The sequence below is a fragment of the Tetrao urogallus genome, assembly GCF_951394365.1.
Source record: "Tetrao urogallus genome assembly, chromosome: 10".
Classification (NCBI taxonomy): Eukaryota; Metazoa; Chordata; class Aves; order Galliformes; family Phasianidae; genus Tetrao; species Tetrao urogallus.
Window position 1 is genome coordinate 1,023,393 of NC_136823.1, and position 24,054 is coordinate 1,047,446.

The 24,054-nt window shown below is 44.6% G+C and overlaps 1 protein-coding gene across 1 annotated transcript in view; it reads right to left on the reverse strand.

Annotated features, from left to right (window-relative positions):
- Nucleotides 1–5,748: 5,748 nt before the first annotated feature.
- Nucleotides 5,749–24,054, reverse strand: part of HEMK1 (HemK methyltransferase 1, mitochondrial release factors N(5)-glutamine) — a gene marked incomplete at both ends in the record, with an annotated part of 29,987 nt that continues 11,681 nt past the window's right edge. The window contains 7 exons of the mRNA XM_079540471.1: nucleotides 5,749–5,785; nucleotides 6,135–6,248; nucleotides 7,970–8,065; nucleotides 9,595–9,700; nucleotides 10,587–10,636; nucleotides 15,443–15,507; nucleotides 17,520–17,669. Coding sequence (XP_079396597.1) covers nucleotides 5,749–5,785; nucleotides 6,135–6,248; nucleotides 7,970–8,065; nucleotides 9,595–9,700; nucleotides 10,587–10,636; nucleotides 15,443–15,507; nucleotides 17,520–17,669 — 618 coding nt within the window. The remainder of the gene's footprint in view (nucleotides 5,786–6,134; nucleotides 6,249–7,969; nucleotides 8,066–9,594; nucleotides 9,701–10,586; nucleotides 10,637–15,442; nucleotides 15,508–17,519; nucleotides 17,670–24,054) is intronic.

Consider the following 24,054-nt stretch of genomic DNA (forward strand, 5'->3'; position numbering starts at 1 on the left):
GCAGGGATCCCAATACAGGTCTGGCAAATCCCAACACAGGCCCAAGCCAGTTGCAAGTTTCTGTGGTGTTACACTTCACAACGGGAGCAGAGCAGAACAGCTGGTTTGACTCTGACCAGGAAACAGACACAATAGAACACAAGCAACACCTGTTTTTGGGCAGAGGTGGGATTACTGGAGCCATGCTCACGGGCAGGAAGAGATGCCACCAGGTTCCTCTGCATTTGTCCTTCCAACTCGTCTATATCCCACACTGAAATCTTCCAGCACATAGATTTCTCCTTATTCAGGTGTTAGAGAAAGCAATTTAAAGCAATTTAAAGCAAAGAAACAATCCCTTAAATACAGCTGATTTTGCAAGTGTTCCAGTACATTTGCACACAGCATTTTACCCAAAGGTCTGAGCGCAGGTCCAGCCCTGGAGCTGTGTGCACAGAGCACACAGGTCAGTGTGATCTCACCACTCGCTACCAGCATGCTCCTCATCCTGTTACATTCTTCTCCATTCTTTCTACCTTGAGCCTAACACGATCCATACACACTGTCTCCAGAAGGGACCAAAAACCCAAACTGAAGTGAACAAGCAATCTCGCAAACTGCTTACACATTTATTCTGCCTTCAGAAGGTTGGTCCACCAGACTCACCATGGGTGAGACCAGACTGACAAGGGGCAAACACCACACAGATCAGCATCCTGCAAGGCACCACCTCCTTCTCACAGGCACAAAGACTGGAGAAGCACTCCAGTCTTTGGTGCAAATGCTGGGAACAGTTAGGTGCAGGCTCTGAACCCTGGGCTTGTCATTCTAAGCCCAACTGACACAAAGAAGCAACTGCAAGGCAAGAGAGAGCTGGTTACAGGCCTGATTCTGCAACTACTGCATGCTGTTAGAACATCCTTGATGTTACAGTAGCTTATGCAACCTGTCCCAAATCTCAGCAACTGAATGACAAGTATGATTTGGCTATGAACCCAGTGCAAAGGGATAGCACTATGTAAATAACCTGCTGTACTCACCAGGCACTGTACAAATCATGCTGAGCCTTGTGAGCAGCTGCCAGGCAAAAGCAGCAGAGAAAGGCTGTGAGATGACCCTCCACAGGGAAGGAGAACATCTGAAAGCCCACATGCTTAACTAAAAGCACATTAAAACATCTGTGGAAGAGACAATCAGCTGAAGAAACTTGATAAAGTCTCTCTTGGTATCTCATAATCATCTTAATTGTGAGAGAGAAGACTTCTCCCGCTGGGCGTTTGTCCCTCTGGATGCAACCCTCAGCAGAAGAAAACAAGTTTCTAAACAAAAACTTTAAATACAGCTTTTGAAAACTTGCCCAGACAAACAAAACATTAATGCTAGTTTTGGCCTGGTCTCCTCTGCCTGGGAAATAACTTCTCCCCACAATAACAGAGGCTGTAGCAGTTCTATTATTTCAATCACCACAAGCACAAGCATCTCCTTTCAGCATGTTCTATCTCCCTTTCCGGCAGGGAAGGAAGGGCATGCAAGAGATCCACAAAAACACCATGTTGGTGTTTCCTCAGAAATAAGGACTGTAAGGGAACAGGCTAATACAGGGAAGCTGCTCTGAGGAAAGAGCAAAGCCTCAGGACAAGAATAGTATCCAGCTTCAATGAAAGCAAGGACAAGTAGGTACTAAGGTACTTTCCTGCTGTAAAAACAATGAAGCTTCAAAACAGACCATGTTCAAAAATCTCAATCATCACTGAAGCCTTTTCAGTCAGATTAGGCAAACAAGAATGATGTAAGCCAAGTTGGTCCTTACTTGGACAGGGAAATTATGCTAGATGACTGTTGAGCTCTCTTACAATCCACTGTACTCTATAGCCCTGCATCACAGAACTGGCTGCTGGCAGTACCCCCACACATTCAGTCATCTAGCTCCCCAGAGGCTTCCTGTGCCACCTTGACTGAGTCCCCTCTGCATTTGCCAGCTCTGCACCTGGAAAAGGGTCTCATCCCTACTGCACATGTCTTAGACCCTCTGAGGATCTTAGGAAGTCCCTTCCACCCTACACTCTGAGCAGAACAGGAAAACAGGGGTGGCACTTGCATTTCAGGATGTATACTTGTAAGTTACACCAGAGCAAAGACAGATTGCCGAAAGCCATGGATCAGTGCAGCCCTGCAGGGGGATTCAGGCCTCCCATTACCAGCGCAGCTACAATTCCAGTCCTGTATCGCAGCCACGAGGGCCCCCCCAGCCTCCCTACCTTAGGCCTGTACTGCAGCACAGGAATGGAGTTAAAGCCCCACTTTGCAACCATATCCACAGAGTCCTCCATGGAGCGGGGGGCTGCACCCTGCCACACTGCCAGCACGCAGATAGCCTGCTCCCCACAGGCACAACAGGCTGGGAATACAGCACCATCTGCAGGGCTCTGCCACGCACCAAGCTTTGCCTATCCCCAACTCGGAAGGCCAGCAAGGTCCTGGTAGGCACTTTGTACCAGGTCACTCTCCAGAAATACACACCTGAACCACACTCATCAAGGTCCTGCAGGAAAACAAGGCCTCTCTGAAAGCATCACTTCAGAAACAAATTGCTGTTTCAATACAGTTCCGAAGACCCACTGAGATGCCAGAAAATTAAATGCATTTTGACAGTGATTATGTAAAGCATCAGCCCTTCTGTGGCTCAAGGGAGCAGCTGCACGGCTGCAGAGGGCTGACGTGCACAGGAGATTGCTGGCATCAGCACAGCCTCGTGCTTACAGGCACAGGCAGCAGACACAGTCAGTGCTTTAGCGAGGGCTCTGGGAGTATCTGAGGTTCTTGCAGCTTCCACATCCAAAGAGCTTCGCAGTGCTTCTGTACCAAAAGGAGCCTGGGCCAATGTGTGCAAAGCAATGAAGAACACATTGTACTACAGCAGCACATTCCCTCAGATGCGGGTCTGACAAATCCCGCCTCTTGGGAGGAAGGATAATTTTTCTTCATTCTTGTCTATACGAGAAGGTCAGCAGCATCATGTGATTTTCCAGAGACATGTAACCACTATGCAGTGCAAGCCTTGAGAAATGCAAGCATTTTTGTTATTGCTTTCGCTATAAATATAGGAATTTAACACTTATTCTACTGGATTAGACCAAGAGTCCATCTCTCAGAGGAAGCCTACTGCTGAGAGCTCCAACAAGTGCTTGCTCTGCAAAAGGCGGCTGCATCCTGCAGCTCAGCCAGCAGTGCTCTCAGAGGGGCACCTGCCTCCACTACCTACTAGTTTGGCAGCTACCTACTACTGGAACCAGCCTTCCCCTACAAAAAAGCAACATGATGCTCTTTAACTCCCCCATATCATAGAATCATGGAATGGCCTGGGTTGAAAAGGATCACAATGCTTATCCCGTTCCAACCCCTGCTACGTGCAGGGTGGCCAACCACCAGACCAGGCTGCCCAGGGCCACATCCAGCCTGGCCATGAATGCCTCCAGGAACGAGGTAGCGTATCACCCAGCTTCTAAAGCAACCTGCAGATGTACACTGTGCTTGTTAGCTCTGTTTCATAAATACTGTCAACACTCATACAAAACATTTCAGAAATCAAATTTAAAGACCTAAGCCAGACAAACTTAGCTAAACACGCTAACATTGTTATTATTTACTAAAAACAAACAAACCACCACAGTATCTCTCTGACCGCAATCTGCTCTCACCACTGCCAGAATCAGCTGGGTTGATACTTGATTTCCAAACCTAGGATTAAGTACATTCTAACCAAACCTTTTTTGTCCCTTTCCACCCATTTCCTCTGCTGTGATAAACCACAGCAGGTAGCACAGTCCAATGAGGGCTCATAATTTCACGTACTAAGTTTATAGGATGGGAAAACTCCTGAGGCAAGCAGAGTGGTGGGATGGGATGAAAGGCCGGTGTATGAGCAGAACTGAAAGAACAAAGAGGGTGAGGAGGGGATTGAAGTGCAGTTAGCTGGGCACTGGTGAATCCTAAGTTCAGATACCTGCAAAAAAACAGGGCCAAAGCTTAAATATTAAGAAGTGAATGAGCGCAGCACAGGCAGGGGGAAAAGGACTAAATGTATTAGCTCTCTGAAGCTGCTTTGGCCCTCCAAACAAATGCCCAACTTGCTGATGCAGGACCCGTCGTTTCTGACGACGCAGTTTAAGTTCAGCATGGACAGACTGCCTGCCTGCACACTCACAGCACAGGTCACTGTCTTCTTCTTTCTCCCTTCCATGCTCATCTCCCGTGGCCCAGCAAATGTTTTCATTTGGAGTGATCCAGATCCTTTGGTGTCCTTCACTGGCTAGCTATGATCAAGAAGAGAACCTCAGAAACAGCAGTGAGCAGCAGCAGCTTGGATTTAATCCTACTGGTACATATGTCATGTTCTTGACTGTCAATTTCAGGACTTTTCTCAATGTTGTTTCATACAACTCTACTCTAAGTCGCCCTCTCCAACAAAGAAATGGACTTCAGCTGTTCCTGCGGGTGCCAAGAGACTGGGTCTTTCTTCAAACTTAGCCTGCTGTCAAATTTTGTATAACTACTCTTTTTCCCTCACCTTTTTGACTTCTCCATCTCAGAAACTGGAGCAGTCATTCTGGCCTTCTTTGTAAAGTCTCACATTTCAAAGCCTTACCTGGAAGTTAAGCATTAGTATTACTATCAGAAACAATTTAAGGATCCCAGATATTTATTCAGATCTGCTAGCATGTTTGAAAACTCAATTGCAAAGCATTTCTTACAAGACTCAATTTAACCTACAGGCAACACTACCTTTATTACGATGGTTTTACTGTTTCTGGCAGCATCCACAAAGTGTCAGGTGCTGCAGATTCAGATAATTTTAACCAACACCAAGAACTCCTTCCTCTTGAGTGACCCTTTACAGCCTCAAATATGGAGTGAAAGCATGTCAGGGAGAGGTGCTTTTCCAGTTGTGGTCCTTAACTGTCTATATAAAAGGCTCTCCCTTCTAGTCCAAACGAGTATATTCCAAAGGAAAGGGCTACCTTATCCACAGATTGTTGTCTATTCTCTTCACAAATCCATCTCAACCCACGTATGACCAAAATCACTTTATCTGAGCTTCAGAACTCTGTCTGTCCTAAGCAATCATGGTGTAACGTGCAGCGATGTTTCAATGACATTCAGCAGGACTAGGAAACAAAGGCTGCTTTGCTTTTGGTGAGCTACAGCAAAGCATCAGGGTCCTAAAAAGAAACCTGAATTTGAAGTGTGCAAGTTAGTCATGTCCCATTATAACTGCACACTCGTGAGCTACTATAAGCTGGAGTTGAGACCATTGTCATCCAGCTTGGTCATGTTCTAAAATTTATCTCAAGGTTGGAAAAAAAAAAAAAAAAAAGGTGATGTTCTTCCTAAGCAAAATGAGTGATACGACATGTTGACAAGCTGTATTTTTAACACATTTCTTTGAAATTTGCTATCACAGCAAGGAAATATCTGGAGCTGCGAACTCTTCTATATTTGGTCCTGAGATTAACGAGTCACTTGAGCGGAGTGAACTAGAGTTTCATGAGGTTCCCTGAGGAAGGTCAAACACTTCCAAACACTCCTGTGATCCTCTGCAACTCTAGATGAAGTCTGTGTTGGGAAATGAGGGGTTTGTCACTGCATGGAAAAGTCATACACTGGAAAATGGAGATTTCTTTTGTCACGCAGCTTTCATGAAGCCATTCAAGAAGGGCTCACCAGCGAAAAAGCTTACTGCAAGAAAGGATGTTGTTCCTGGTACAGTTGTCATCTGCTTTGCTTTTGGATGTGCAGAAACCTGGGTCTGTGGGAGAAAAATGAGCAGAGCTTTAAGTCTTGCTGGGGTGAACATGATTCTACCTCCATCATATAAAGGTAGCAACTTTCCAATGGCAGTAATCTCAAAAGAGCTAGTCACCCCATCAGAAATGCTTACTGTGACAGAAACTATGACTCAGAAATACTTGCCAGATTATCTCATGATATAAGAAAGTTCAGACAGTTGAAAAGAGTCCCTGATTTTTTAAAGGTTGGCTTCAGCTGCTGACTTTCTCTTGCTGAGTTTCATTCAGTATATCAGGATGCAGGGATCTAATCTCTGCGAGACACAGTCATATACTTGAAACAAAAATCTGAACGTAAAATAGACTTACTTGCCACAGAAATCCTTGTGAACAGCACGAAGGGCAAGGAGCAAGTCGGGATGTGCACATAGCCAATCCTCCACCAAATCAGGGTGCCTGGGATCAACTTCCAGAAACACACTCCTGAAAAGATGTGGGGAGATGCACATAACTAGATTGCTAGGCTGAGAAAAACTAAAATCTTCTTTTACGGAACACTGCAAACCAATGATCTTAAAACAGACTGCAGCTATCTGTTTAAGACACAGATGCCAACTGCTTCCTTCAGAGGGAGAAAGTGTTGATCTAAAGGGGAACTTTCATGGTACTCCTCTTTGAGAGCAGTTATATCCTGGTACTGAGATGTGAGGACCTGTTCTGAACCCCGTGTAGGAATATCACCAGCTTTGTTTTTCTGATGCCCAAAATGGAGCAGGCTGTTCTATGATGCAAATGCACGAACACTGAATGCTGGACTGGCAACGTGGAGTTCCTTTGTATAAGCACAGTGACATTAAGTCCCAGTAGTGAGAGTCAAAGTACAAGTCAGTACACACATTTTACAGCGATAATCATCTCCACAGATGAGTTATGAAACCACCACCAGGTTTCAGGTCATACAGTCTTACACATGACTATACAAAGGAGAGTGCAACAGGGAAAAGGGACCTAGTCAGACAGCTTCAGACAAAGCACCAGGACACAGCTTGTCACAAAGGACCTTTTCCATTTTGGCTGCAGTCAGACTTTGTGACATGGGCCCATTTCTGAAACTCTCCTCCCACAATGAGGTGGAAACACCCTAGCTTACAGGCATGTGGAAATGGACTGCAGCCTTTGACAGTTTATCAAGATACAAGTTAAACAGGCAAAGCACAGAGGCCAAGCCCCAACCCTACACTCTCTTGAGAATTCCTGAGCAGTCCCACACTGAACACTCCCACCAAACTAATTATAGCTGGGTGTGGTTCTCGTTATTGACCTTAAAAGACTCCCACCCCGCAATGGGGGCTCCACCTTATAAAACAAACACAAAAGGGACTAGGAAAAATGTCTTAACAGCCATCCCCATGGGCTGATGTCTCCGGCTGGGAAGCCCTGGGGAACAACTTCTGCTCTTGTGGCTGAGCAAAAAATAAGGAACTTATTCTTTCCATTGTGCTTCTCAGTACTCCTATTCCTCTTCCCAAAACAACAGATTTTCAACGATCTCTCTAATGCTATTAAGGCGAGGAATTTTCAACAGGATATGAGAATGCCAGGGCACAAAAGACATTTGGGTATCAGTACGTTGATTTTCAAGCATGAAATGAATCCCCCATGACAGCAAATAGAAACCAATCAGTCTCAAGCATCCCTCATGCAGAAATCTAACGTTTAAGAAATGAACCCTGGCTGATTACCATTATTCTCCCAGGATATCCAGCCCTGACTCCTGGCACAACACACAAGCTTCCCCTAATTAAAGAATGAAACAGATCTACATCCATTCTCACAGAGCAGTGCGTTGTTTTTCCCTCAACAGCTTTCCTGCTTGGAAAGCTTTTTTTCGCGCTTCCTCTCCCTCCATTTTCTCTCTCACCTTCCTTCTGTTGCTGCTTTGAGCTTTAAAGATCCTCATTTTGTTAATGACTATGAAACACCAGCACTGGTCAAAGAAGGTCCATATCCCCATATGAACAAATTTCAGACTGATTTTGCTAATACACATTTTTTATTTTTTTTTAGTAAACAAACAAAAATACACTACTATTACTAGATGGGCGTTTTTGCAGTTATTTTCCTTTTACATCCTGCATAAAACAACAACAGTAGTTACAGATATAGAGAGAAGATGTGAAATTCAAAAGGAGGACCATGCTCACCCAGAATCCTTCAGAAGAGAAGGAGCCAGAGTCAGAATTATTTTAATGACTCTCATCCCGTCATCTCCCCCATCCAGTGCATCAAGGTCCTCATAGCTAGAGGTTGGAAATAAGGCATTAATAGCAATTCATACAGCATGAGCCATGCCCTTGAGCATGCACTGCCCTGCTCCACAGGCAAAGGTGCAACTAATAAACTCCAGCCCAGTTACAGCAGGTGAGAGCACTCATTGCTTTTATGAGAAATACAGGGAGTAAGAAGGCTGAGAAACCCCAAACTGAGCACAAGCAGAAAACATTCCTTGGGCTCCATCAAAAGAGGGGTGGCCAGAAGGGACAGGGAGGCGATTGCTCCCCTCCGCTTTGCTCTTGTGAGGCCCCATCTGGAATACTGCGTCCAAGTGTGGAGCCCCCAGTACAAAAAAGACAGGGAGCTGTTGGAGAGGGTCCAGAGGAGAGCCACAAAGATGATCAGGGGACTGGAGCACCTCCCATATGAGGACAGGCTGAGGGAGCGGGGTTTGTTCAGCCTGGAGAAGAGAAGGCTGTGGGGTGACTTCATTGCAGCCTTTCAGCATCTAAAGGGAGCCTACAAACAGGAGGGGAATCAACTCTTGGAAAGGGTAGATAACTGCAGGACAAGGGGAAATGGTTTGAAGTTGAGGGAGGGAAGATTTGGGTTGGATGCCAGGGGGAAGCTCTTTACATAGAGAGTGGTGAGGTGCTGGAACAGCTGCCCAGAGATGCTGTGGATGCCCCGTCCATCCCTGGACGTGTGTTCAAGGCCAGGCTGGATGGGGCCCTGGGCAGCCTGGGCTGCTATGAAATGTGGAGGTTGGTGGCCCTGCATCTGGCAGGGTGTTGGAGATTCGTGATTCTTGAGATCCCTTCCAACCCAAGACATTCTGTGATTCTGTGACTTTTTCTTAAGACTTTGAGTCACTTGCATCCAGGATGTGCTAGCTAGACAGGGAAAGAGTGGGTTGTACAGCAAAAGAGCATTTGTATTATTTCAACTATGCCAATAACCACAATCTAGCAGAGCAAATTCAGATGCAGAAAATTCAGCCACTTTCAAGGACAGAATCTGCTACCCTACACATTTAGCTTAGGGGTGAATATGGGACTCTGCCCTGACATGCATGACAATTGCTTCTGAGGAAGGCCAGCACAGACAAAACAGTGCCACAACCCAAAAGTGCTTCTTTGTGTGAGTTTGTTTGCTTAAGGCAAGTCTTGTGATTAAAATGGGTGACAGTATTTCCACCTAAATTTCTTTCATCACAAAAAGCTGCTCTGATTAATTATTCTTACTTTCATACACTCAAACCAATTGTGAAAAAAAATTTGACATGAAAAATGTTCTGGAACAGTTTTGGATTGGAAATTTAGCAATGACAAAGTGTGCGCTTCTTCCATTTTTATTAACACTTAAAGTTGTTTCAGACTTGCAAGCAGTACCAAAGTAATGCTATACTATTGAATACCATATATGAACACACCTACAATTATGCATGCTTACTACTTTTCCCCATTCTGTGTGCAAGTGAGTGTGTAATATAAGAAAGCAGCCAGAAAGCTTTGCTTCAAGGAACAGGAGATGGAAAATCTTTGTGTCTGATTACCAGAGGATCTCTGCATCCAGGGAAGCCATGTCTTCATGGAAGACATATGGAGGGTTACTGACTATGAAGTCCATTGGGCCCCAAGGTAGCAGATGTTTGGCAGAACCTAAAAAAGAATCACAGCCAGCTCTCAATCATAGCAATGTTCCCTCTAAGCTCAATATCAAAATCCTATCCAGAAAACTATCTCTCCAGGTACATGCAGATGTGTGTATGGTTCTGTTTCTCTCTCATAGAATTTCACCCCATTTCTTTTGGGGATAGCTGGGCCTGGTTACCCTCCCACCCTGTATGCAAGATGACATGAAGATGAGCACAGGCAAAGTATCTTTTTTTTGGGGACCAACAGCCCTGCTTAGAAGAATATCTATCTTAGAAATTCTAACACAGGACCTCGATGTCCTGGAGAGCTCAGAGCCCAACTGGATCTAAAGCAACTACTGGAACCTGACACATTACACAGACCTAACTAAGAGAGTTACAACTAGCTGTCAGGATGCACATCTTTCCTCTTACCAGAGCTGATGAAGGTATTCCAACAGGCAGAAGAGCTACATCCTCAGCAGTACCAACCAACTAAAGACCTGCTTTTCTGCCAACAAGTTCAGCTTGCTACACTCGTGCTCCTATCTGGACTGACATGCACCAGCCCTGACCCAGACACCATGCAATTCCACAAACATGGCACGGCCCTCAGGCCCGCCTCTCAGCACGAGGCTTACCCACACAGGCTTCTGGACTGCACTGGTTGGCTTACTGATGGAACACAGCCAGAATGAGCTCAGATTTGCAGACATACCTCTAAGCAGTAATAGAGGGTCAAAATGAACGGTGTGAAAGGAAGTGCATAAATGAATCTGCAACACTGGAGCTCCTGGCTCCTCCACACCTCTTGGTCTAGCACAGCCTAGCAGACAACTACCAAACCGGATAAACCAGGACAGTAAAAAAGGAAGAAATATAAAGGGGATTAAGACAATGAAAAGATTTACCATATGAAACATTATGGTGGAGGATGTGGATCCTGTCTTGGAGTTGCAGCCTATAGAGAAAAGTTCAGATGTAAGGGCAAAAAGATTAGGAGTCTTGTCTGTGTGGGCTCATGAACAACACATTCAATAAACAGGCCATTAACTATCATTCTTCTTATCTGATACACGTATGTACTATCCCACTGACTGTCATTGGATTTTTCCCAAGCTGCAAGGAAAGTTTAGGAAGTGCTCTTTGTCTGAAGCAGAAAGCACCCACGATGATTCCAGCGCAGAGCTCCCATGCATCCAAAATACACCTCTACATCACAGCAGCATTCTCCCTCAGATACATATTAATTATATCTAAAGGCCTCCCCCAGGTGAGCTCAGAAGCAGAGAAAAACAAAATTAAATGCATCAAATACGTAAATCTGACATGGTAAGCGAAGACAACTTGCTCATGTTTGCCACATTCTTTCCCCAGCCTCTTTGCTGATTTGGATCTTAGCAGCGTTCTGGCATCTGAGTGTATTTTTTAGGCACATGAGTGCATGAAGGTGATGAGACTGTACTGCACAGTAGCAGGAAGCCAGCACACGCAGTGCAGCACAGCTCCTGTGGCAGACATAGACCAGGAAGAGAGACTCCTATAGGAACGGCTCACGCACAGACTGTTCAGTGCAATGCTTTTAAAACAGGCTGGGTTTCTCAGGTGCTACTTTCTAACTCATGATCTTTCTCATCCCTGACATGCCTGTGCACATTAACTGGGAGATATGTTTTGCTCAGCACCTTTCATCTGCAACCAGACCTCCCCAGGGTGCTCACACTGGCAGAATCCCTGAATGTACCGGAGACACAAACAACTCTCCCTTCACCTGTGACAAAACAGCACATAGGCAGGGAGGTTTGTTATTTTTAAGAAACAGGTCTATAAACACCTCACTGTTTCTTTGGAAAAAATCTTGGCTGAGATTTTGATCTCTCTGATTTACTGACTCACTCCAAAGCAGAACAGCCTCAAGTTTGCCAGATTGCCTTTGCATGGTTCTCCAGTCTGCCTCAGCCTGGCACAATCCATCTCTAGCTCCCAGCTTGCAACAGAATATGATTCTTGCCAGAGACAGATCCCCTTAAACCATGGGTGTCCAACATTTTGGCTTGCCTGGGCCACACCAAGTAAACAGGAATTGTCTCAGGCACCATATGTGTAGGTCACTCCAGAAGTAATGCCTCTTATTTATTTTCATGGAAACTACAACAGATAAAACAAGCACAGTAACAATACTTAATGGACCAAATTCTCAGCTACAAAAACCTATTTTTCAACATAATCACCACTGTTAGCTCTGTATTTTTGTCAGCAGTTAACACGAGCTTGCATGCCATACTAGTAAAAACCTGCACCAGTGGAGGTTTTTACCACTGATGCTGTTGCCACTGCAGAAACACATCACCCACTGCCTCACTGCATGCACATCCACTCTTTGGATTGTGCCAATGTTCAGCAAGTGTCAGTGAATGTCAGTGGGTGCCATCTTTTCCCACATGGAGGAATTCAGTGACCCACCTTTACTTCACACACGCTTTCATGCCACTATGCAATTTTGTCTGACTGCCCCACTGCTGCTGCACAGCAATAAAACGTAATGGAATATAGGTGGGAAGGTCCAGTTCTACTGCCATGCCACCAAGATCCACCTCTGATGTTGCAGGCCAACGTAATAAAACAGGAGGCATTCCTTTCAGAGCAGCTCCCATTAAAATACATAATATAGCTGACAAGCAACAAAACTTGCTTTAATTTTCAATAGTTTTTTACTTAAAACATTTAAAAAGGAAACAACAAAACCATGAAACTAGTGGGATGTTTGACCTTGTTTGTGAAACTAACAGAACAGTCTGATTCCATGGTAGCACTTGCAATTCTTAGGTGTTTGTCTGAGATTTTTGATGAAATTTTATTTTTCCAGTGCTTCATCCATGAAAACACTTCACAAATGTACGTACTGCCGAAAAGCAATGACATTAATAAGGTGTGACTGTGAAGTGAGGGATATTTCTCTCTGCTGAGATAGGAATTATGAAAGTCCAGTAGAAAGACATGATCAGATTTGTGTTGAATATCTGATTGCAACTCTACACAGCCATTGGAAAATTCGCAGGCAATGCATTTATGTTGACTGAAAATAGTCATAAATATACAAAAAAAAACCCCAAAAGTCAACACTTTTTTGCCACCCTGAAACCTGTTCTCAAATTCCTTGATCACAGCAGAAAGCACAGCTGCCTATTTTTCACTGTTCACAGGCCTGTATGTAGCCAATACATCAGAATGCACATATTTGCCATCCCTTCAGTCAGCCCTGCGCTGCGTCCCGTGCCCCGCTTTCAGCCCAGACAGGGTTAGCAGCACACCCATGTTTGGTTGTTAAGTGAGGCTGTGCACCAGGCTGAGCTGCTCAGCTGATGGCTGTAGTTTGAGCTGTGCTGTCCACATGCAGCCCATGGGCTGGACATGCCTGCCTTAAAGCCTTGAAGATACCTTGACACTCCTGGAACAGTAAAGAGATGCCAGTTTGAAAACTGCCTTGGTGCTTATTCACAGCCTGATTGCAAGAGAGACTAAAGAAGCAGAAAGAGTGAGGCAGCAAAGAAGGAACATAACCTCTAATTCCTCAGCTATGCAATCTGCCCATCAAAATACCTCTCTTCTCATGAGTTCTGCCTCTGGCTTCTGAGAAGACGTTTGAACAATGACAGAGAATGCACTTTGCCAAGCTAGAGAGACAATGTTGGGCAAGAAGTGCTGGTGGAGAACAACTCCACTCCACCCTCAGGGGATGCCATTCCCTGACTGGCAAAAGCAGATGGTTGCAGATAGAGTTTGCCCTGTTACAGCCAATGTCTAGAGAATCCTCTGACAAAACTAGAGCTCTTTCCAATATGCTGTCTCTTCCTGGGAGAGACCCACCATGGTGTCAGATTCCTCCTTCCAACTCTTCAGCGTAACATCCTGGGGCTACCCAAGCAAGTTTCAGAGAGCATGCTGCAACAAAGCCATTATACCCAAGTCCTGTTTGCTGAGGGCCTTTGGTACTGCCTCATCAACTACAGCAGCATCAAGAAATAAAAGGATTTCTGCATCTACCCACAGCGTACACAGCTGGGTAATCTGGTACTGGCATTGATTCACTGCAACCAAGACTTCACTAAGCATTCCTCCCTAAATAACACAGCTGTGGTAAAAAGGCAGAAACCAAGCTGGCTTCAGCAGTAATACAGCTTATCCTACTGGCTACTCTTGCAAGATGTGCAGGGCACCACACCACGGACAAGAGAAACATTTGCTTAATGAAAATATCTATTGAGAAATATGAGTTTCTCTGGCAATGCAATTACGCTCCCCATACCCATCCTTGAGCCAAGGATACTATGACACATTTTCCCATATGCCAGAACAACACTCTACAAAGGAGGCAAAGATCTGGCCTGTTTTTATTATGATCTCTGTAAAACTGCAAGAGAACTTGGTTTGATACTCATATATCAGAAGGATGTGCTGGCCACTCCCCATATCTGGAATAGGAGGCACAGTTTAGTAGAGAGGTGAAAGTGTGGGAAGAGTTTGTTTCTACCATCACCTCAGAATGGTGAAAGATCTGCAGCTGGATTGCAAAAAGTGGACAGATACAGCTCGGGACAGCTAGAAACAGAAGCAGCCTGCCTCTGTAACCAGTATGCCAGCAGCAGCTTTGGAAGAAAGAATACATGGGCCTCGCGGACAGTAACATCAGCTAATGAGTATCACTTTTAAGACTCATAGCTGTACCGGACTCCAAAAAAGGTAGCAACAGGAAATCCTCCTAAGGCTGCTCAAATTCATGCTCAGAGGTTCCTGAGAATACAAATGCGTAGTAGAGCTCTGTACGTTTCACAATCTCTAAGAGGACTCAAAAATAACACAGATTCTAGTCGTGGTGCTCACCAAGATGGTGACAACCCAGAACAGCCTGCATTATGCAGATCATAGAACCATGACACTGAGCAATGATCTGTTGGGGAGGACAAGGTTATCCTGAGATAATGCTGTTCTGCATTAGGTACAATCTGTTCAGCAGGTCTCAGCACCCAGGCACAGCACAGGTGTGTGTGCACAGCAGCACCCTTCTCATCAAATCCAAGGCTACAAGGAGGGCACTGAAGGATACCGTGACAACAGAGTGAAGAGTGTAAACTTATAACCAGAGGAGTAGTGACAGGAACAAGCATGGCAGAATTTTAGGTAGGAAGCAAAAGAGAGAAAGGTTCACACTATACCTGTCCTTAACCTCTCAAGTGACAGAGACGTTCTTACCTCTTGGTGATTAAAGTTTACCATAGAAAAGAACAATAGTGACCAATAGTGACCACGAAATGCTTTGAAAACTCTTGGAAGACAGCATTTAAGTACTACTGACTTATTTAGGCTGCTGCCTTTGCAAAGTGCATTCACAACTGAAAGGAAAAAAATCCTCTGGTAAATATAAACTTTCTTTTTCTTGAATTGTTACACTCTTTGGGAGCTCAAATGATTAAAAATACTCTAGTTTCCCATGGTGATAAACACGAAACACAGTTCAAAATATTAGGGACTCCTGATCATTTCACCCAGAGGGTGCTGAGGCACTGGAACACGCTGCCCAAGGAGGCTGTGGATGCCCCATCCCTGGAGGCATTCAAGGCCAGGCTGGATGTGGCTCTGGGCAGCCTGGTCTGCTGGTTGGTGACCTGCACACAGTGGGGGGGTTGAAATTGTGGGTTTTTTCTACCCACGCCATTCCATGATTCCCAAGTAACAGGTTACAAGAAATAGATAATATGCAAGCTTGTACCTATGTACATTCTCCCTGGTGAGATCCACAGCAGCCTCTTCTTTATCCACAGCTATCACTCGGCTCTGAGACAGAAAAAACAAACAACAGCATTACAACACCACAGCTCCTGAGCAGACAAGCTCTGCCAGAAGAGACACACAAGATAAAACCTGCCAATTGACTGCTCACTCTCGGCTCCTCAAAGGAACAGCTCATCTCAGGGCACTGATGGGATGACAAATCACTTCTAGTAAGACAGTAACACGACAGAAGGCACTCTGAACAATGCCAGCATTCTACCAAAATAGACAGGCTTCTGACCAAGTCAACTCAGCTGACAACAATGCAGTCATGCTGACTCATGGCACCTGATATGTTCATAGCTCTGAAGTAGTGTGAGACTCAACACTCCAGCAAGCCAAAGGCTGAAGTGGACACAGGTTAAAGGAAGATCACATCCCTAGACTTCTCCTTTTTAGTGTGCATGGAATCCCTCCAACAGTAACACACGATCTTGGGCAGAGGTTCTAGCATTTTCCATCTGTTAGGCAGACACCCTTTGCCTAGTAATTCCACTGCAGTCAATTACCATGTTCACTAGATGTAGACAGCCTGCACTTCACCGTGTCAACTATCTGAGAGTTCTCTGGTGTAACAGTATGCGATAGGACTATATGGTTAGAGATATGCCTGACTTTCTACCCCATTTTGGGAAAAGCACGAGCACAGGCCTGATGTGTTTTTTTGCTTTGCTGGACATTTTTTAAACACATGCTGCTAAGCATTTGCATACAGAAAGCGTGCTCGAAGTATACACTTTCCACCTGGTGTTAATGGTGGTATGCAGTGTAATGGACCATTAGGGGGATGCATTTCACTGCGTGAAACTACCACCCTCACACACACAAAGCTGACCCCAAACACAGAGGACAGAGTTGAAACAATAAATGAAATGCTGCTGGTGTTTTCTCTTGTTCCCTGCTGCCAACTTGTGTCTCAAACATTAAGACATCACAAAGAACATAAACTCTGGTTAGCTGTCTGTGTAGCTACCATTCACTCTATTCAGCCAAGGTTCTTTATTTCTCTGGGCACAGCAGTTTGTGTTAGCCAGCTGGGAAAGGACTATTATCAGTAACAGTGACAGACTGGCAGAACTGTTTAATCTGACAGGAAAGTAAAAAGTGTGAAGTACAGCTCAGAAAATCAGAGTAATTTCACTTTGAAGTCATGAAGCCCAACTATTAACTCCTGAGTCAACAGAAGGCACCCACCTCTGTAACTAATGCCCCAAGCCTCACTCTCTCTCAGAGAGAGGACTGGCTACAGCAATTCTTGCTCATGAGAAGCTGACGTATGAGTAAGTCTGTATGTGATGAAATCTTGGCTTCATTTCTTTTTTCCTTTTTACTTACCAATAGTATCTCATTAAGCCTGTTTCATGCCACAGTAACCAGAGGCAAGAACAGCTTTGGCTACCCAGATCTCTGTCCACTTCCTGCTTTTTTTGCTCTATCCAAAAACGGGGGCTGCTATCATGGAACAAAAGACTTCAGAAAAATGGCTTGGCAGTTGAGGCAGTGTGACATCTGCTAATCATATTGATCCCAACTATTGATGCTTCTGTGAGAATCCCTCTTTTGTACTCATTTGGCTTTCAGTCTCACAAACGCAAGATCTATTGATTCACAGCAAGGTGATTTTAGAGATGACTGCTCCAAAAATTTGACTACTAGAGTGTGTACCGAAGCCTCGGTCACTCGTCCACAGCCCAGGATATGAGCTTAAACCAACCCTCACAACAGCTTCAATCTAAGGTGATTAACAGTGAGTTGTGACAGCTGAAGAATGAGCACATTTGCTTGTTTCCTTCTGTCTTTATTACTCCAGCAGACAGTTGGAGAAAGCAATTTCTAAAAACTCTCTCTACCTAGAATAAACATACAGAGTCTGATTGTCAAAGACAGCAGCTGCTGAAGTAGCAGCTAAGTTCTGTCAAAGAAATTTGCTTGGAAAGTCTCAGGGAAGTCCAGTAGACTGGAACTATGCTTTCACAATGGTATTTGCTGTACCATGAGCATATTAAAAAGTTCACCTGTGGTATCTTGCATAGGAGACTCAGAGCAATTGCTCCAGAGCCACAGCCAATCTCCAGGATCACAGGAGATGGGACAGCAACCAAGAAGGCTGAATTCTTCGCCTCACATTTCCGAGATTCTTCCTCCACAACCAGAGAGATGAGATCCTAAGAAAACAAAGATAAACATTGCTGTGACTTTTTGATAAGGGAACTGTTTTGACTTTGTGGAGTGAAGGAATTAAAATTTCTTCAGTCCATAGCTTAAAATGTATTTGTTTTGCTGATTTTTAAAACACAAATGACATAGCAGAGCTGACGGGAAGTCATTTAAACTTCATCTCCTCCACACGGTGCTTTGACAAGTATCCTGAGGATTTTGTTATGACTTCCCAGAGATCCTCTGAGGTCTTCTAGCACTGGGAAAAACAGTAACCGAACAGCTGTAGCACATTATCTTCTGTAACACCATTTTATTTACACCAAAATTCCAGCCATTAGTACTTGTAGGCTTCAAAATTTAATACTTCTAAACTTCTAAGTAATCTAGAGACAGCTATGCAGTTCTGAACAACATCTTAATCCAACCTGCAGATGAAAAGCAAAGGCAGAGAATTAAGTGACCCATACAGTGAGTTCCCTGAATGGATTTCAGACTGTGGACTCCTACTACATTTTGTTGTTGCACAGAAAAGACTTTCATCCCTGCTTCTTGAGCCCGATGCACCTCTGCTGCCAACGTCTCTTCCCTGCCATTCATCTAGTTTTTAAATCTCCTGGCAACATCATGTGAAATCCAGCACAGCAAGAGAGGTCTTAAAGATACAGAGTTCCCAGCTTTGAGACACTAGTTACTACGGACAGTACACGTGCCTCCCTCACAGCATGAACTTCTCTGGTTATTCATCAGAGAAAACTACAAGAGAAATGTAAACACCTTGGGTGTGTGAGCACTTGCCGAAACTGCTCATAACTCCCTGAGATCCTTGTTCCTTCATGGCACAACCATACGGAAAGAAAACAAGGTCTTACTGCCCAAGCTGCTCCCACAGTGGCTAGGCTATTCACTTAAGAGATTTGCTCTTGAATCTCTCCTATAAATCCAGAAAGCCTAGCAGGTCACAAAGAATTGGCTTGATTTTACCAATGAAAGACTTCATGAAGAAAATCCTTAAGCAGAAATATCTAAAAGCAACATATCCTGACAAGTGAGTCAGCTTTAGCACAGCAGTGGCTTTTTCCAGGAGCTAAAGTCAGGTCTGCTTGTACCTAAGGATATAAGCCCTCCTTTGGATATATCACCCGACGTGGGATACAGTGAAACAGATGGTTTGTACACAGGTGTGGAGTCTTCATCAAGATAACTGCTGCTGTCAGTTGATCACCCTTCATGTCGGGCTGGTTTGCATCTGTGGGATGTAGTGAGAAAGGCTGCAAACAGGTGTAAAAACATAAAGCTGGTGTAGATGAGCTTCTGTGGAAACATCCCCAGCAACAATCCCTGAGACGTGGGCTGCTTTGTCAGATGGCATTTTTTTGAGACACTCACAAAACATGAATTACTCTTCAGTATAATAAAGCACTGTGCCCCTTCACAGAACTGCAACTTGCACTGCTTCACAGATCTAGATAAGAGACACGTGTGTTTAAACATTGTCCTGCCCTAGGAAAGCCAAGCAGCTTTGAAATGATTCTGCTTTTTGAATAGAACACTGTGCCTGAAAGCATAAGCAGAAAAAAAAGATGTGGTTTATTTGAATATGTAGACACTCTGCATTTCTCCCAGTAACATTACTTCTTGTTAAATCAGCTTCTGAGCTGTTGCCATTTCCAGCCCATCTGCTTTGGGCTTTGCTTTTTTTGCAGTAGTATGGCCCTGCCAACATTATCCTTAGGGGAGTCACTGCATCCTTGACCTTCTCTGGGCTACTTTTCACAGTGACAGACTTTTGAAGCCTTTAGGGGGCTTTTTATCAACAACCTCCTTCAGCTGTATTCATCATTTTCTTTCAAATTCCTGCAGTCATCGAGCTGGAACAAGTCAGGGATGCCCATTCTTTACTCACCTGGATAACAACAGCCTTTGTTCTTCTCCAGCCTGTGCCCTCTGCCTTCCAGAGCTCACAGCAATGAGTGCAATTGTGCTCCTACTTGACACCAAGAGGGAAGGGGTAGCAGAGGGAGCTACACTGTGATCTCTCAGGACTGCATCTTCTCTGCACGGTTCAGCTTGGGGCCCAGCCCTGCTGGCGGCCTGGGCAGATAAGAGGTGCCATACAGCAGTGCCCTGCCCTCATTACCGTGCCTCAGAATCACATCTTCCTCGTTGCCGCTCCGGGATTCCTTTCCAGAAAACTGTGGAGGAAAATATTCCCATATCCTGCAGGAAACTGTTAAGAGGACCACCAGCATTCAGATAACATGGAAAAAAGAAACACCATATCTACCCACTTGAGTGTGAAAGTGGCTTTTGCATTTCAGCTAGATGCATCAGTTTGAAAATACTTCTGAAAATGAGGACAGGCAAAGATTGCAACCACAGCAGGTGCTGATGATCCCAAGACCACAGAAAAGCCATTCTGCTCGGACACTGAATTGCTCTCAAACGCTGCTCATTTCTGGTCATCTGAAGTATTTCCAGGAAACTCTCTGCACTAGCTTAGAAGAGCCATCCATCTCCAGGGTTGGTCACAGAGAGGCACAAGTTACTGATTACAGAATGTCCACAAGTAACTTCCTTAAAGTAGAACTACTGTCAGCATTCATTAACATCATTAAGGTTTATTATTAGCAACTTCAAGCTTGGAGTCATTATGGAATTTCTGCCTCACATGCTCCACAGTAAAAATAATTTGAGTGCTTGCCAAAGTGAGCTCTGTTTAAATACAACTGACTTCAGTTTTTAGCACATGTGTATTAAAAAAGGGATATTGATACAATTTCAGCATAGTATCCTCCCTGACTCCCTTGCCTTACTGTCTGGTTATTTCATATACTTTTCAAAGCAATTTCCCTCATAAGAACTATTTATTGCAATAGTTTAAAATTGAAAGACTGTATTAAAAGTAATGTGACAAGCTAAGAAACTACTTTTTTTTTTCCAGCCATTAGTATCTCACTGCAGTCAAAGAGTTCAACAATTATGAAACTAAGTTATTTTATGAAACAAATTCAGCTGAGAACAAATAGAAGGTGTTTGCTAGCCAGCGTATCAGGAAAAAGGAAATTACTAGTATGGTTTATTCAACATTGTATTGAATTTGTAACTGTACATGTATTAAAAAGAACAGAAAACAATGTAGAGGAATAAGACATTTTAGAAATCTGCACTAACTGGCTGTGATGCTAACTGTCCTTTCCTTGACTTACAGCTTCCACAAGAAAAACAAACTCCCCCAGCATCTGTAAAAGAACTGGGCAACCCAGCAGCCACAAAGCAGAGGGGCCCAGTGAGCACGCTGCCATGGTCACCAGCTCTCCTTCACAGAAATCACGAGTGACTGAGCTGTCCAGAGCTGTTTTAAAAGTGTTCTTCACATGGTTTTGGTATTTTTCCATCTTCTATGAAGCAATTTAGTAAAAATCTCTGTTTCCTCAGCCCTCTCAAGATGTGACTTGAAATTGATGAGCTACTTTGTAAAAAGTTGAGAGATAACGCACGTCTGGGCACACATTCCTGCACTCATATGTAGGGTACAAAACACCATACCAGACACCCCCTACTTCTGCAGAAGAATCTGACTAGGGCCACACATAGGGAAAAGCAACCAGCAGGCAGAAGATGCTAAAAAGAAAAACTGGAACAACAGCAGATGGCCAAAGGCTGCGGTCTGTGCTGCGTGGGATACACTACATCATCTCCAACTGAACAGTTTCAGACAGCAAACATCTGCTAACAATGCCAACGTTGCTTAAAGCCATCTTAGCCCTCAGCTTAGTCACCAGTTCCAAAGATTGAGATGAAATCAGAAATTCCAATGGGAAAAAAAAAAAAAGAGAAACCATTTTGACAGTCCAGTACATTAACCTTTGGAATACATTAGGTAAGCTCTCCACAACCTGCCACCCTACACTTGAAATGGCAGGACAAAAAGGCCTACTTGCACTCACACCACTTTCAAGATTGAATACATCAGAGAAATATCCCTCACCACAGAAAAATGCTCATTTTGATTAAAATACCAAAACAAACAGACTTCACTGATTTTATTGGATCTAAAACCTTGTAGCACCAGGTGCCTCGTCCCTGAAAAATATTGAAAAACAAAAACAAAACAACAAAAAACAAACCAAGAAAGTGCTGTGTTAAGGAACAAATAGAATTGTACATTAAGAAAGTGTTTGAGAAAGGTGACCTGATTTCATATCTACCCACAGCACACTAACCACTGTGGAATGATTAAAATCCGAATTGTTGCTTACAGTTATGTGTCATTGTCAGTAGCAACACACACTGAAAGTCTTGCTAAGCAGTGCTACAGGTACTGGCAGAAACTTTTCTGTCCTAGAGCGTGGTACACACGCGAGGGTAAGACAGTGAGCTACTGCTGTCCCTTGGAGCAAAGCTTAGGTATGATTAGAACTGCCCCACAGCTGTCCTGTCCCTCAGAGCTTGCAGGATTGCCATGCACCTTTCCAGGGTACACCTTCAAGTGTCATCATCCTCTGGGGCCTTTGTCATCTGCTACAGGTAGGCCAGCTTACAGCTCTGCACTTACTGGTGTGAATAAATCCCAGACTCTCTGCATGCTGCAAATTTCTTCATATATAAATTCTCCATTCTTCATGGAGAAAAAACAAACAAAAATAAAATCAAGAAAAAATATCATGAGGCAATGAACTTCCCCCACAACTTCTATCTATGATTTTGTGCAAGTAAGTATTCAGGAGGGCACCCAGAGCACCAGCTACCTCCAGAAATTATGCACTCATGAGCGTGGTAAACTGGGCACAAGGCAAAATATCTGGAAGGGTTTTTACAGTGCACTGGTCTGAAGGTGATGCAAGCATCCAGGGATTTGTTTCCAGGTGTACAAATGCTCTTGTTTAGCATGGAGTGGGGACAAGTTGGCAGGATGTAAGCATTACGTACCTTTGTCAGAAGAGTATTTAAAAAATCTCTAGGGGAAAGGGCAGGGCATCCTCAAGAGTGAGGGGAGTTCTGGTACTGAAGAGCAGAAGAGGATCTTGCAAGGACTAGAAGCCCTTTACCTGCAGTTCCATACAGGGGACACAAATATTTGCTTCCTGTGCTACTTGATTTCCAGCACTCAGAGGTTCTCAAGCCTTTGCCTCTTTGCCAAGCCACTCACAGTCCACTCTCACCTTGCTATTCCAGGAAGCCTTGCTTCACTGCCAGATTTGCCCTGTGTCACTTACTTGGTTCTCCCCCCCCATTTTTTCTGTTGAGCAAAATAAATGCAAAGCTTTGCCAACACCTCCAGCTTCCCATGAGCCTCTGCCTCACCCTTCCACCCACAGCCCCACTCCCCCCCGCCCCCAGTGCACACTCATGTTCTGACAGGTTCTTGGTATTACCTCCCTGTCCCTGCGGCCAGGTCTCTGGTTCACTGTATTTCTTGGAACCACAGCTGCACAAAGAAGCGCGAGGACAGCGTCTGCCAGCACCCAAACCACAGGCTGCACAGCTGCACAGCTCCAACTAGCAGACAGCGCAGGGCCAGGCAGCTTTCAGCACTGAGACACACAGGAGGATACAGCAGATTCTCACTGCACAGCAGTGGCTGCAGAGCTGTGTGGAGGTCTGGAGGCAAGGCGGGCACGCTGTGGGCCAACGGCAGCAAATGAGATACCTGATGTTTCTGTGAATAAAAGTGCAGGGCTAACAAAAACAGGATAATGGGAGAAGGGGAAAAGGCAAGGATGGAGCTCACAAATTCACACCATGTTCCCAGAAGCGCCCTTTTTTCCTGCTCTATATACCCTTGGGAGAGCAGGGAAGACAAAGTCCCATGGATAGGAGTCCGGGAGGGCGAGGCTTCTAATTCCCTGGTTAGCAAAGGGGACATGGAAAGCAAAAGGCCTATGAAAACCTGTGTAACCTCACTGCTGTTATACACTTCCTGGGAATGTTTTACTTATTTGTGTGCTTTCCAGAAACTTGTGTTCTCAGAATCCAGGACTTTCTGTAGAGCCTGATCTGATATTAACCAAATTACCCCTCCCCTCCTGTTTGCCCACTTGGCTGCCAATGAGCACATGACAAAACACCAGGAAGCCAAGCTGGAAACGTACCTCCATGGCAATGGCCACAGAAGATCATTGTCACACACCCTTTTTCCTGAACCAGACCACTAAGCCAGCCCCTGATCAGATGGCAGGCTAGTGGCTACAGCACTTGCATCCTGGGCTCTTTTGCTTGGCCCTGCAGCAAACTCAGCATCCAGACAGATGTTCTGCTTCAGCTTGCTTGTCCTAGTTTCAAAACTCCATTTACTTGGATGCCCAAGAGAAGCAAGGCAGGAGATGGGGGCAAAGCCAAATGGATTTGTCTTCATATTCATGTGAGAAGACCCTTGAGCCCCATTCATCC